The sequence below is a fragment of the Tachypleus tridentatus genome, unplaced genomic scaffold, assembly GCF_004210375.1.
Source record: "Tachypleus tridentatus isolate NWPU-2018 unplaced genomic scaffold, ASM421037v1 Hic_cluster_2, whole genome shotgun sequence".
NCBI classification, from domain to species: Eukaryota; Metazoa; Arthropoda; class Merostomata; order Xiphosura; family Limulidae; genus Tachypleus; species Tachypleus tridentatus.
The window spans coordinates 37,956,017-37,971,717 of record NW_027467782.1 but is presented as its reverse complement, the minus strand read 5'-3'; the positions used below and the strand labels follow the sequence as shown (position 1 = coordinate 37,971,717).

The following is a 15,701-nucleotide window of genomic DNA, read 5'->3' as shown; positions in this document are numbered from 1 at the left end:
GTAAACTTTATACCATACAATCAGTGATACTATGGTTTGACAAATACAAGATGACAGTAGTTAATTCTTTGTATACACAGGATAACATGTTATACTCCATCCTGACAATGCTGCTATGATTAACTAGAATATTTGTTAACAATGAAATCCCATTAGATTGACTGAACAGTTTGGATAGTCAACCTAAAATTTACTTCAGCTGGAGAAATTGCACAATATTCTCTCACAAGATGGAGCTGTTCTTTACTGTTATGATCCATAAACATTCCAACCCCCCAAAATGTGACTGAGAAATTCAAAGAGTACATATAAGCACATACTATTCTGATATGTACTTCAAGCATGCTTTCTTTACCTATTGAAAACCATTGATTGTATACTGTAGTCTACAAAAAACACTAAAATGTTATCCATATAAATGAGACATTTATCCAACTCTAATCCTCTCTGTCAAACTCTCAAAATGGCAAGTACATTATGCAACCCAAATGGTACAACAAAAGTTTATAAAAAACTTTTAATCTGGGAGCAGTTTTACATCTGCTCTTGTTTCACTAGCAAGTTCCTGGAAGCAAGGTGTAATGCATTAGACAAGTGGACATCTTCCAGTATGTACATGAATACCCTATTTTTGACCAGACACACACTAAAGATTTAACCACATACACTTCCTTTCAGTACTAGATACACACATACTGTTTACACTTACTTAGATACATCTATTGACTATGTAGCGCATGTTACTGATATTGGATTCAGTTGGCTATAAGATCCGACATACATGTTGGAAAATTTATTCAATATTTACTATGTTCTTGTTACTACAACGAGCCCAAATTATCTGTACAATTCTCAAATAGTGATGTCAGATGTTTAGGTACCCATGGATCTGTCCTTGGTCACAATGCATCTGAAGCAACACTAGCAACAGTTTATTCTAGTCATTTCCATTGCATTCAATGAGCTGATAATTATTTTAGCAGCAAAATGAATAGCCATTTCCCTGTAATTACAGATTAGTACTGACACAAAGCAAGCCTTTGGTGTTGTGAACAAATGCAGCTTTATTTATGGACAAAACAATGTGTTTCACATATTGGTTCCACTACCACATCAAACACCAACTACACACTAAACTGGCTTTTAAAAGAATCTGAAATACTACTTATAGATTGAGAAGTAATAGTGCTCCTTTCTGAAGATATTTATGCTAACATGTTGGCACTGGATTGTTTCATTAAAAGGCCAAAGCTTATTTCACAGGTCATGCTGATTTTAATTTCCACAACAAGTCTAAACCTTAGATACCAGTGCCTAATTTTAGATTAGAGACAACCATATTCATCTCTTAGAGTAGTGGTTTTACTTGAAGTACCTGATACAAAGAAGAAACAACTAGAGTTCTGGAGGATCCTACACCAACCAAAAATTCACTTTCTACCAGTGTAATTTTATCATCATATAATAAATGCCATTCAGTCCTTTATGAAACAAACTGATCACCATATCTTGGAATTCGAACGACTCCTATACTCCCCAACTCAATACCCAAACTCCAACATGGACATCATTAATTTATGTTGTGGCTTTATATGACTTCCTGTGACTGTTGTGGGATTTTATAGAATTGCATGTTCTCCCTCTCTTACCTTACACAATTTTACAAATAATTCCTCTCAAAATGTGCATTTAGTTTACTGTCAAAGCATGGACTTCATCCCTCTTGTTCAAAAAGTCACCTAGAGATGTGGAGAAGAAACACTTCATGCTGCTATGAAAAACTAATCATAGAGGCTCTGAAAAGACCAGAGTTAAAATTCAGATGGTATTGGTGGAAGGAAAGTCTGTTTGAGTTCAAGCATTTTGAGATACTGGCATTTCTAATGGTTAATTTGACTGAAGGAATATTAGCAAAGCTACTAATGGATACTTTTTCCTCAAGCATGGCATCCCATGGTTTTATCTGATGGACTCTTGATGAAATGGTCCATGAGTACACCCTTGAGATGTAAAGCTCATATAGTGGATCTCTTTGGTGCTTGGCATAGTCATGACTGATCCACAGACAGCTGTGATCTCTGAAAATTATTCTGGTTGAATTCGTACCACTGAAACTACTGATGTAGGCTTCTTCCTTACATGTGAAAAGCTTGATATAACTACTGCAAATCTAGTTGACACAGAAATGGTAATTAGTGCAAGTAAAGCTATATGAATATCCCCATACAGTAAAGGAGGGTGACCCTTAAAAAGCTTATAGAAAATGATATCACTGACACTTGCAGCTTCCATAGTGAAACATGTAATCCAGTTAGGAAGTGCAAGTCATTTATAAAAAACAGTCAACTTTCTTGAAGTTTTGCTTTTGAGTTCTGAACTTGGTTTGAATGATGGTTCATTTCTTTATGAAGCCAAAATGTTGGGACAACTCAGATAAAATTCCCACAGTTAGTCATTAGGCTACTCATCTTCTAAATGTCTAGTTTGATCAATAGCTGGACTGTTTAGGCACAGCACAAAGCATTTCTGATTTGTTCATTCAAATGGTGACCTTCTTGAAATGTTTACCCTTTCTATACTGAAAAATATAACTGATATCCTTGTCCTTCACTTTTACAATGAAATATTTACTTAAATTGCATGAGAACAGTATAAAGTTCTAAGTAACGTATAAAGATTCTGCATGCAACAAACCATATAATTTGACTTATTAGTAGTATTTTTTGTTTTTAAAAATTTCAGAACTTTTATTGTGAGACATTATTTTGAAAAACAATTAAAATACTTCCCATTTACTTCAATTTTCAAATTCTTTAATTGTTGTTTTGAAAGTTCCAATTTATAAAGTAGCAAACAAAAGATTTTTTAAAAAAATAAGTATAGTGTAGTGTAGAGATGGCAGTGCTAGAAAGTACAGAAACAAGGTACGGTTGAATACAAAAAAAACATACAAAACTTCCTACACAAGTAGCTATGAGTTAATATTACAACCCTCCCTTGTTTGTGTATTTTCTAGCATTGCCATCTGTACATCATACTTAATTTTGTAATTTCAGTTTTACTTTTCCAATTTAAAGCAAAGATAAAATATACATTTTTATATAATAAATACTTTACAAAATGTTTTATAAGAATGTAGAATACTTAAGCAAAAGATATTACAATGAAATCTTCTTGAAATTTCAAAGCTGCAAATTCAAATATATCACATATAAAAACAAGATATTCAAGAAAGATAAATTTCACCCACTTTTTTTTGTTATTTATTGACAGACATTACAGAAGTCATTTTATAGGATATTAACCAGTTACTCCTATTTAAAATCAGTTTTTAACATATGATGCTCAAAGATCCTTGAAAAAAAGCACCAGTTATAAAATGTTGAGTAAAAAATATATTTTACTAAACTTGTTTCTCATCATTCTGAAATATGGTCTCCATCCTTCAGTCAGCACTGATAACTTCAAAATGAACAAAAAACATTTTAGTTGCAGAAGCTATACAACCTATAGAAAGTAATTCTGAAATTCCAAAGTATTTCCCTAGAAGTTTGTTTTTTTTTTTTTTTTTTGTAATGCAATTTAACAACAGGTACATCAAAGCAGTTCACAAAACCTCATTGAGTTAAAGTATATTAAAGTATTGTAAATATCTTGAGAAAATATGAATAAATGTAGACAAACAGTTAGAAAATGACCTTTAGGATGTATTATGTCCTGAGAGAGGATGCCTCCCACAGTGCAAGTGTCCAATGGACAGTGGAACACATGCCAAAGACTTGTGTATCATCCACCATCTTGAAAACATGAGAATTCTGATCAAGGATAAAATTCTGCTGGTGATGAGAACCAGATATTTTTTTAAGGTGTACTATTACTGGGATTTACATCAGATGTGTGTGCATTCTATTGTTCTAACAGAAAGCTCAGAACTGTCAGAAAGCAAACAACTGTTTAAAAGAGCAACCAATAAATAACCTTAAATCTCAGCAACAAGATCATGAAAAGTTATTTGGCAGATTTGATGCCAAACATTACCAAACTAATCACTGCCCTATAGGGTAGAGGACTGTATATTTTATATAGGCTGTCTAATACTTTCACTTTGTCAGTGCCAGCACAAAAAAAGCAAATGGAACAGTTAAAGACAAAACTGTCATTAGGTAATTTCAGTATTATGAAATGTTTTAATTTCTTGTACTGATTAAATCTTGCTTTTTTTGAATATTTTTTATCACATTTGAATTCATTGTATTCAAACAATTCACAGAAATAAACTTATTATTTATTAAAACTTTATTTGTTAAATATAAGCTGAATTTGACCACAAATATTGTTAGTAAAAATTACAAATAGTGATGTCATTTAGAAAGGTGAGATTCAAAGGTCATCAATAGATCTTTGTTAAATTTTCTGATTTTTCTTGTGACTTATAGCTAAGAGTAATGACTACTGCAATTAGTAAAGTATCAAAAGAAGTATGTAAATGAATGTTAATCAATTGGACAGATGTAGAGTACATATTGAAAAATATTAAATAAGGTATTTTAATGTTATCTCAAAACAACATCTCACAAAATTTTGAAAACTTCCCAACCTGTAAAACCATAAAATAAGATATAAAAATTATACCACATTATTTAAGCAGAAATGAGATATAATTTAGTAAGTTTGTGCTAGGTTCTTTGCATTTTATCAAGTACTCTCATTGAGACAGGACAAAAAATCAGGTGATATTAACAACATACAGAAAAGTAGAAGGATAAATACATTTACTGTTATGTGCTTGTTGACTATTTTCACACATGCACACACATATATATATATATTAATGTATTAGGAGAGTTACTAAAATGTTATTATACTACTTACAGGTTTCTGGGCATCTTCAAAAGTTTTATTAATAGCATTAATTTGACTTTCTCTGTCCATATAAAGGTTTTCTTCTTTGAACAATTTCTTGACATTGTATCCAACTCTGCAGAAAGGTAGGTGAAATAAACAATAATTGAAATACAAATGTAAAGTGTGAGTCTAATGAGTGTATTGTATGACTGATCAGTAACTACAGTTAAACCTATGTTTAGAGATATTATAGAATAAGAAAACTCTTCAAGAATGTAGTTTTTTTAAATCACAGTAAAATTTAATTTAATAGCTATTTTCACAAATGTTAAAAGACAATTAACTAAATATTAAGAAAAAACAGTAAAGTAGCATATACTAAAAGTATAATTAAGTAAAAACTGCAAGACAGGTATCTCAAAACTCTGATAATACCTAATTAAATTTAACTAATAATCAATATGTTTGGAAAAACATACTTCAAAAGAAAAAGAATATACTTGAATTTCAAGAATATGCTTTTTAATGGTTACATTAAGATGGTAAACTGTGTAAAACATTTCAGTTCAATTTCAAATACAAGAAATAGTCTAAGTCCTATGTACTGTATAACCACTTTCAAAAATTATACTGTCTGACAACTAAGAACATTTGAAGTTGAATATTTTAGACTACATAAGGCAAGAACATAAAGTGAGCATAACAGATCAGAGAAATACCAACCAATTAAATCACTGTTTATATATACCTATGTGTCTCATTCAGAGCTACTTACAATGAAGACTTTTCAGTGTATTTGCTGATCAGATTCAAGAATATTATCAGAAATTGAAAACATGTCAAAAGGCATGTACAGGACATACAAATTTTCTTGGTTGAAATTTACAAGTTTGCTCATTAACCAATTCAATACATAATCCTTAACATGTGGGTGCACATATTTTCAGCTTGCAGCTCTTGTTAGACATATATGCTTGAACAATACATGTATATGCTGTTATGACCTAAATGTTAGCCCTATTCAACATTTTAAGCTGCTATACTTTCATTACATTTTTTTAAAGTTTATGAATGATTAATCAGATGATAAATGTTAAAACTGCTATAAGATAAAATTTGGCAGACTTTTAGTAATGTAATGCAATCATGTTACCGTATCCAATAATATAAAATTGGCCCATTCTTGGTTGTGTTTCAGTGGACTAATATTTTGTATTATACAGTAACATTTAAACTATTAAACACACACACACACATTATTACTATTTAGAGACAAGTTTTGAAACTTTTCTTAAAATATAGAACAATAACTAAAGAAGTAAAGCAAACAATTATCTCTTCCAGTTATGACCTTTGAACTTGGTCGCTGCTGGTCATAGATTGCTAAGTTTTTTTAAAATTTCTAATGTGGATGATACCAAACAAAATATTTGTAAGGTTTTATATAAACAGTTGAATAACCAACAAATCATAAATAACTATACTGATGCAATGCCAGTCAACAGCCAAAAGAGAAGACCCAGGTAAGTAATATATTTCTTGTTTTTCATGAGTATTCTTTAACTATTATTATAAAAGTAACTAAAATGTATAAAAATTAGAAACTTATTAGATCAGGCAAGATTAGGTAAGATAATGAAGCAAAAACATAAAAATTCTACACAGGGTATGCTAGCAGGCAGCTCATGCATTAAATAATTTGATACCAGTATAATGGGAGCTGTTTGTTAATGGAATAATTTAAAACTTATTTGACAGAATTATTAGTAAGACATGATTCAAATATCAATAAAACAGTAAAACATATAAATTGGTGTATACAGTTATTAATTTTAAGATATTTAGGATAAACAAATACAGTTTCCTGTTACAACCTGCAGTCACTCAAGAAAGAAAAAAAGTAATTTAGATTTATTTCCTGATTTTTATTGTGGTTATGAGGTTGGTCAAATTGATCAACCCAGTTTAAAGCTAGGGTAGAGAAATTAACAGCTAAAATATAATGATTTCCTTATTATGCAAACCAAATATGACAATTCTAGGATGCATAAAAGTATTTTTAACACTAACATAAAACTCACTTTGAACTCAGAGCAGTCAACACTGACTACACATGTTCCTGGAGAAATTTATTTTAAAAGTACTTAATTAAAAACTCCAACTTTTATCTCCAAAAGACTCGTAAAATGTACTAATAGTACATGAAATTTAATGAATATATGCTTACATTATCAAAAGTTATTGCATCACTAATCTCTTGGTTACTTTAATGCTCAGAAGTTAAGTGCAGTACACCTAGCCCATATCAAAAGCTAAGTAGTTAAAAACAGATTGAGGACTAGCTTAGAAAATAGTAATGTAAAACATTTAGTACAGCTGTCTAAAGAAGGAAAATATCTGTTACCTTACACGTTTGTTTAATGAATCCAGTGAAAAAAAGATCAGAGAAAAAATGGAACACTGTGTTAATGTTACCACAGCTCAAAGTTTTATAAAAACATAATGAAACATAATACATATACCTAACTGGTATGTAAATAAGCTTTAGCTTTTTAAATAAGAACTGACTGTTGTAGAAGAAACTTAAGTTGGAAAGTTGTAATTATACATGCATTCTGATGTACAGAATAATGATCTTGAAGTAACAGAACTTGCTTTTGTATTTAATAATAATACCAGAAGCTAATACTTTTAAAATGCCAAAAAAAGTAAAGACATTAATTTCATTACACATGGAAAAGCAACAGTCAAAGTTACAAATAATATAAATGTATATAAACAGAATACCAAAAGCATTATATTACACCCTAATTTTTCTTACGCACAAGTAAATATACTCCATTTTCAGGACTCGTGTATACACTTACTTTGTTTCAGTTTTGTCATTAGAAACTCCATATCTGTTGAACTCTGTAGAAATGTACTCAGTTTTCTTCAGCCAAGGTCCAGCTTTGTTGTGATGTCGTGATCTAGGCACACAATAAATTATCTTAATACCTTTGATTAAATTCTTTCAGAAAATGAACAGTAAGGTTATACTTCAATAATCATTCAGTTTTATCTTTTTACTTAACTTCAGAAAACAAAAATTTCAACTTTTGTCAAGTATTACTAAAACAACAAAAATTCATATATTACTTGTATTAATGAAGAAAATCAGAAAATATGCAACTGACGGTATCACATGCAAATATGTTGTTATCACATTACTTTTTTTTACATGATATACCAATGAACCTATATAACAAAGATACTTAAACCAGTTTGTCGATGAACAAAACAAACCTTTTGGAATCTTGTGGTCCAAGGTTGTCTTCTTCAAGAAGCTTTTCATCTTCAAGGTCTAATGATGCTGAAAAAAATAATAAAGTTATGGTTATCACTACTGAAAATAAAAATCATGATGGCTTTTCACCAGTATTTTCTAGACACGTTATACGAATTCAAAATTGAGATATTAATAAGGTGAAAAAAGAGCTTCTTGTACCATTTCACACATTTACAAAGGCAACCATTTTATCCAATTTGCATGTCACTTTTTTCAACTAGCCTCATTTTGATAGTATAATCTAAAACCACATCAGGTTTAGTTATTGGTTGTTTAGTTTTGTAATCATCCTTTCCACTGTATTTCATTTCACCTTCATGTATTGTAGTAAGCAAAGTAACACGACATTTGTCTTTCCATTGAATTGCTAAAATATTTCCTTTCTTCTTAATATCTCCCTTTTTCAGAGGCATGTCTTACTTTCAAAGAGAATGTTGCATAATTCCAGACTTGTGTAATAATTATCAATATATATGACCTTTCCATAATATAATCAATCATTTGCATTTGGTTTTTTGTTATTTCAAAGTGCAAATATCTAAGAATCTTCATGAATCAATCTCAAGTAATGTATTTTGGAAAAACCGGAGTTCCTACAAGAGGTCATTCTTCCAATAATCAACCAACACGTGCTTTTTTAAATGAGAAATAAGCATCGACAAAGCAAAAAAAAAGTGTAAATTTCCTCAATACTTTGTATCTTCCCATTTCTTACTTCATGAAGTAGAGGGAGTGTTACTTTAACTTTCTTCAGAATTCAAGGATCTCTAAAACTCATAATATGTGTTTCTCACAAAATATGACTCATTATACTTTGATCAAATATAGCAGTAAAAAAAATTCATATTCTTTAGATTCATCCATGAGACTAAATTTATCTGCGAGTCCAGCATTTATACCATCAAAAGAATGAATAAATGGATCCAAATCATGACAATTTACCCATTGGGAACCAATGGATTTTGATTCACTATTTAAATTGTATTTAAAGCTTTAAATTATTATATTTGATGTTGATGAAAATTTTTTCTTCTTTATTTGAATAGTTACACTATGAAACACAAATTTTGTTCCTGGATAGTATGTATTATTTCTTAATTGCTTATGTTGTAAAAGTATAAAATTCGAGTTTGATTATGTTGAGATCACTTTGACTTAGAACATAGTGGCAAGCACTAGTGCCATGCAAGGTAGGTGCACTTATCAGACAAAGAATATGTTGGAAAGGAATCCAGCTTTCATCTTTATGTGACCTTGCAGGCCATGAGAACAGTTCGTTTCTTGATTTCTTCATAAATGACATCAACACAACGGAATGTTCATCTGATCTATCTTTTATGTTTCCCATATACCATTCATGATCGTATAAGCATGCCACATATTTCCCTGGCTGATAATTGTCATTGCTATCATTAGACTCTATTTGAGCTGCTGTAGCATCACTTTCACTGCTACTACCAACAGTTACAACTGTGTACACATCATCATCTGATAACCTGCTTATATAGAATGTGTTGGTAGAATAAAGCTATGATGTGACCTAATACCTGCCACAGTTTTGTATTTTTCATAGCACTCAAGTAGATCAAACTTTACACAATTCTGCAGGACTGATTCCTGATTGACAAGAAAGAACTGAATGCCCTGAATGTGGTTCTTTGCCCAATGGTGCATATCAGAGACACTTAAAATTTGATAATTTATTATTTTACACAACATTGAACTTTTTGAAGATCATGTTCAGAGATGTAAGAATATATGGTAAAGTCTGATTACAATATTTCAATGGTATTCATAAATTATTTCAAAATTGTATGGATATATTTGCACACAGTAACACACCTGAATTGAAGTTTGTTTTTTTTCAAGTAAACAACGTATGGTCAGAGGATACTTTAAAAAATTATAACTCAAAAGTAGGTTGAACACCATCCTGATTGTTTTTGTAGATCATATTCAGAGATGTAAGAATATATGGTAAAAATCTGAAAAGGCTGAATAACTGGTGACATGGTCAAACTGTGGCCAGAAGTAGGGCTATTTTTAGTTAAATCGTAAAAAGTTGCATGCAACTACATTCTTTTACAGGAGATCTAATAGACTTTTAACTACAACAATTGCTTATTTATCAACTGATATGTCATAGGAAATTTGTAAACAAAATTCAGCTTTGTATCATATTATGTCTTAAGAGCTATGACTTCTTAAATAAACCAATGTTTTTATGATTTTGGTTTTCAGGTGAGTTTACAGCCTCACTATGCAAATCCTCAGAGAGATAAACTTGGTTTGAGACCATTTTGAATTCTGTGAGATTAATTCAGTCAGTGTAGCACATTTCAGCCTTCTACCACCATTACTGTTGCAGCTTTAGGTAGCAAAGTTTGCCCGAAAACGAATTCGCCACAAATAAAAAAAAAAAATTAGATTTTACAGTGCTGTAAATCAGAAACTATTAGAGATACTGATCTAATCTTTGGCAATATTTCATTATATAGGTAAATGAGCACATGTGAAATTTTTCGAGGAATTCTGTGGGGGTCACCTCCAGCCCCCTTGATGATTTGACATGGAATTATCCTACAGTTATCTGATCCTCATCTGAATAATAAAAAGTAAAAGAAAGCTGCTGGAAATGCTGAACAAAATCTTCCAAAGACACAACAAGTTGAGAAAATAAGTTAAAAAGCAAGAGGCCATACATCCAGGCTCTAAGGTACAAAATGTAGAACAAAGCCAGCCACTTCCTGCATAATAACAGCAATGCTGCATATAATAAAATAACTTAAACAGGAAACTAATTTTGCATTATATTATTTACAAGCCCAATACCAAATCGACTGCATTAACTTCATTTATTCCCCATCCTTCTATTAACAAACATTAAAAATGTTAAAATTAATTCAGTAAAGACAAAGTTAATACTTATTTGAGATTTAACATGAAATATTAAGGCATATCATAACACAAACAAGAAACTAATTTTCTAGTATATGATTTTCAACAGCAATATAAGAACTGACAGCTATGATCAGAAAACTTTGAAATTAAAACAAATAAAAAAAAATTCACTTTATAAAAATATTCAGCCTAGATCTTATTTATATACATACATATATTTTTGTTCTTTAACTGTGAAAGAGATCTTAAGACAGACTTTACAGTGAGTTTTAGCACTCAATTGTTAATTTTATGGGGCTATGAGTAGATGTTAGATATTTTAATGAGTGTCTTTCCTAATAATTTTGAAATATTAATACCTGATTCAAAACATCAACAACTAATAAAACTACTGTAATGTCAGCTAATATAACAATTTAACAACCATGTACATGTAACAAAAGAAAAAAAATCTTAACCTTTCTGGGTAACAAACTTTTAATACTTAAAATAAATATGAACCAAGGTTTCATTCAATTTACTACTTGTCATTAAATTATAACAGTTTCATGGAATTTTGTCTTTCACTTGTAATGCTGGTCAAGGATAAATACTAAAGGAACAAAGCTAAACATTTTATCCTTAAATATACATCACACATATGACATGTTTAGTTGTGTTTTATTCAACCATAGCAAACGTAGATTTGTATAAAATTTAAGAAGAATAAGTTTTATCAGAATGATTATATTTTTATTTCAAAATATAGCTTAGGGTTTATATTTAATTATAAGGTCTATGTTTGTAAAACAATATTGGTAGTTTAGCATTAAAACACAGTTGTCAGTGCTAATAAAACCAAGGCTAGCACACTCTATTACTGTAGAAAACATGGTTATTTTGAATATCAAACATTTTGTTTTTATACTAAAATAAATATAACTGCAATAATTTCAATGCAAAAACAAGTAATTTTGAAAATGATTAATATTTGCTTAAATGTTGTTGTTTCTTTACATTAAGCTACAGAAATAAGCACAACAAATACTGCAGAATAGTTTTTACAAATAACATTATAACTAAGTGTAAGCTTGTTATGAGTGTTATAAATAAACTGATTTGAACTCTGTTATAGAAAAGTATAATATATTGATATCAAATTAAGTAAATGAGGCCTTTTGACTTTCAAGAACGAAATTAATGCAACATCATAATTAGATAACTATCATAAGTGTATTTCTATATATCATCTTGCATATTTAAATTTGTAGTAATTTTGGTTAAATATGTTTTATTTTGGGGTCATTTGCATCAATGGTCATCAGATTTATTGAGTGACAACAGGCAATCTCTGATATTTTGACAAAAGACTGCTATAAGCTTACATTTGATGTCAGATGGTAGATCTATTATAGTTTTATATTTATCATATCATGATACATAAGCCATAGTAAGATAAATACATTGAAACACACACAATCTGTACTACACCTCTAATTAAATAAGGTAAAACAAATATTTTTCAAACAACATACACAACCATTTTAACAAAAGTACATTTGTGATAAATAATAAGTCATTTACTTGAATTTAACACAATTCAACCATTCCATCCAAAGATAAAAAGACTTTAAAAATGTTAAATTTACAACACTAAAGATGATACTAACAGTTCCTTTCACAGGTTTTCTCTACACTTTCTGCAAGTTGACCTTCTCATAATGTCAGCATATGTACAAAGACACATTGATTCCATTCCACTCCACTCCTACGTCACTGACATGTATTTTCATCAGCTAAAACAATTTTTTATTTTTGTGAAGGTTTGCTCAACTATTTTCTACACTGCCAAAAAACCTAAAATATTTCCACAATACTAAACTAAAGAGCATCAAATGCCTTCAAATTTGAGGTACTGGAATTTCATTTTAATGTTAGCATTTTCGAATTTGCTTACACAAACTGAAATTATATTGGTGACAAATACGTGACTATTTGCACATAATTTTCTCATTCAAAGGAATATTTTGACTGCAAGTGTTCTGATAAGGTATGCTTAAGCAGCTTAAACTATCCTTGTTCTTTCTTTACATTCAGAAGGGGACATAAATCAGGTATGTCTTTATACAAATGTTTTCACTTCTCACTAGCTTCAAGACTTTCACCTAAGCACAGTCCAGAATCTGAACTGGCTCACAGAAGTGCTACATGTATAGTGTGGCTAGGAATGTCACACTGTACATGGTTGATAAACTCCACTAAAAAACACAGCATTGGGAATGTGTTATACAGGCCACAGTAAAAGGGTCCTCATGGTCTTCACTTGAAAATCAATGAGGCAGAATGAAAATCCATCAAAGTGCAAATTAATGTTACACTCTACACTAGATATACCCATTGCCTATTGGGATATACCCTGTGCAATCTACATGCAACTATCATATTTTGGAACAAAACCTTTTATTTTATGACTTATAGGTAAACAGCTATTGGAGATTAAAATTTAAAATATATTTTACAATATTCATATCTGTATTATGTATCACTTTATAAAATGTTACATCACATTTATATACATTATTATATACCTAATAAGAGAGTGTACTAATTCTCGGTTGATAACACTTAACCATACCTGCTTTATGTCCTTTCTGTCGCATTTACTTTAGGATATTCAGAAGTGAATGTAAATAAAGATTAAGAATTGTTTAGCTGCTTAAGCATACCGTATCAGAAGACTTACAGTCTCAATATTCTTTTGAAGTAATTAAAGAGGTTTGGATGTGTACATATATGTAGATCTTCATTTTAGACAAAACTATTTCCAAATTAACATCACTCTTGCAGGATAGGATGGATATTGCCACACTGTCTTTAACTGACTCTGATCTCCAGGCCCTGTGAAGGAAAAGATGTTTCTCTCTTTAGATTCTGGAAAAATGAAGCTTCAGTGAAAGCGTCATCCCCACATTGTTTCTTTACAGACAAAGGAAAACCATGAAAAGAATGAAAACTTGTAACATAGTCAGTGTAATCCATTAAGACAACACAGTAGCAAAAAAAGTTTAATAAAATGAAATGATGTTCACAAAATAATTAGTTGTGAACAAAGATGAGAACAGTTATGTCCAATCAATCCCGAGTAAACTCAAACTTTTGAAAGTCTCCAACAATTTTCAACTTAGAATTAAAATTTAAAAGAATTACTCAAAATTCCTAATGAATTTGTTTTCTGTAAATTTATGGACATCATTTACAAACATCTCCTTTGAAAAACTAATTTTTCCAAATTTATTTCCAATACCAGTGCTTCAAAATCATATACTTTTTATCTTATACTCCTAGCATTACAACAGTAATAATCAAGTCTATCCTTTTCTACTACTTCTGTACTAACTTACCATGCTAAATTTTTCATTTCCTCGTATTCTTTTTGTGTTAAGTTTTTTCTGGCCCTCACCACTGTTTAGTTTAGTTTAAAACCTCCCTTATAGCCGAGTTAATAGTCTTAAAAAACAAGCCAGATGCTACAGTATTTAAATGTAAACCACCCATTCCTAAAGCTCCCTTCTTCCGATGAACTTGATCGATACAAGTCCAGTCGGTCTGCTCATCCTTACAGTTTACTTACTAAAACCTAAACCTAACATTTAACCCTAGTGACCTACTTATAACTTCATTTACACAGTTAATTCTTAGTTATATTCTCCACATAGCATAATCTAATTATTTTGTCCTCATTTACCAACAGATTATTCTAACCACATATCTTGTCGATAAATCACCTACAACTTCCATATCCTTCTCTGATCCTTTTGTTTTCATTCTCTCCAACAGTTCATATGCAGAATCCAAATTCTGAAATTTGTTTGTCAACATAATAGGTTCATAACAAGTAAATTCATTATTTTTTACTCTAATACTAATAGCACTCTTTCTATCATCCTGAAAGTCACTGTCATCTGATATATCCATTTCATATTAATAAAGTATTCACCCTCTGACTACTGCTTCCATTTCCCATAATCTACAATTCTTTTCATTGCCTCTAACTTCTCCAAAATTCTACATAAAACTCGAATACTTTCGCCACTAATTTTCTTTAGCACGTAGTGACCTGGCATATCTTGGTGCTTACGGTACTTGGCTCGTACTCTTGAGCGGTTAAAATGGGATTTACCGACTTTATAACGTCCTTTTGAATGAAAGAATACACATTAATATGGATAAAAGAGCGAGCATGTTATGTAACGGGTGGATTCAAACTCCCAATTCTTTGTTAATATTTATCCAATTTTTTCTTTTAATGTCTTGTGGGAAAACAATCATTAAAAAAATGAATAACATATATGTATTGTTACCTGCATATTTTCTACGACTGTGATTGGACATCTACCAAGTAGAATTCAACAATGACTTGCAAGTAATGACGTCAATACTGATTATACTATAGACTATAGAGTATCTTAGCAACGTTAAACGTAGCGAAAAGAATTTCGGAAAGTTAGTGAAGAACAAGAACCCTAAAAAATATTGATATTTCGTCTTATAAAAAGAGAAGTAAGATATTATAATAGAATTAACATTAAAAATTATTTTTGCTTAATTATATTTGCTGTCAAACCCAACCCAAATGTATGAAAAATTT

The 15,701-nt window shown here is 30.3% G+C and overlaps 1 protein-coding gene across 7 annotated transcripts in view; it reads right to left on the bottom strand.

Annotated features, from left to right (window-relative positions):
* The window catches only part of LOC143242141 (RNA polymerase II-associated factor 1 homolog), a 71,828-nt gene extending 56,358 nt beyond the window's left edge, over positions 1–15,470 (bottom strand). For 2 of the 7 annotated variants that reach the window (XM_076485457.1, XM_076485456.1), the window contains exons 1-4: positions 14,839–15,309; positions 8,131–8,197; positions 7,713–7,814; positions 4,873–4,978 (exon numbers count right to left, since the gene is read on the bottom strand). In XM_076485457.1, the coding sequence (XP_076341572.1) occupies positions 4,873–4,978; positions 7,713–7,814; positions 8,131–8,197; positions 14,839–15,028 (465 nt within the window). In that variant the 5' untranslated portion in view covers positions 15,029–15,309. Of the gene's footprint in view, positions 1–4,872; positions 4,979–7,712; positions 7,815–8,130; positions 8,198–14,838; positions 15,315–15,414 lie in introns of those variants that run through there. The other 5 variants (XM_076485463.1, XM_076485458.1, XM_076485460.1 and 2 more) reach the window with 5 other exon arrangements.
* Between the last annotated feature and the right edge of the window lie 231 nt (positions 15,471–15,701).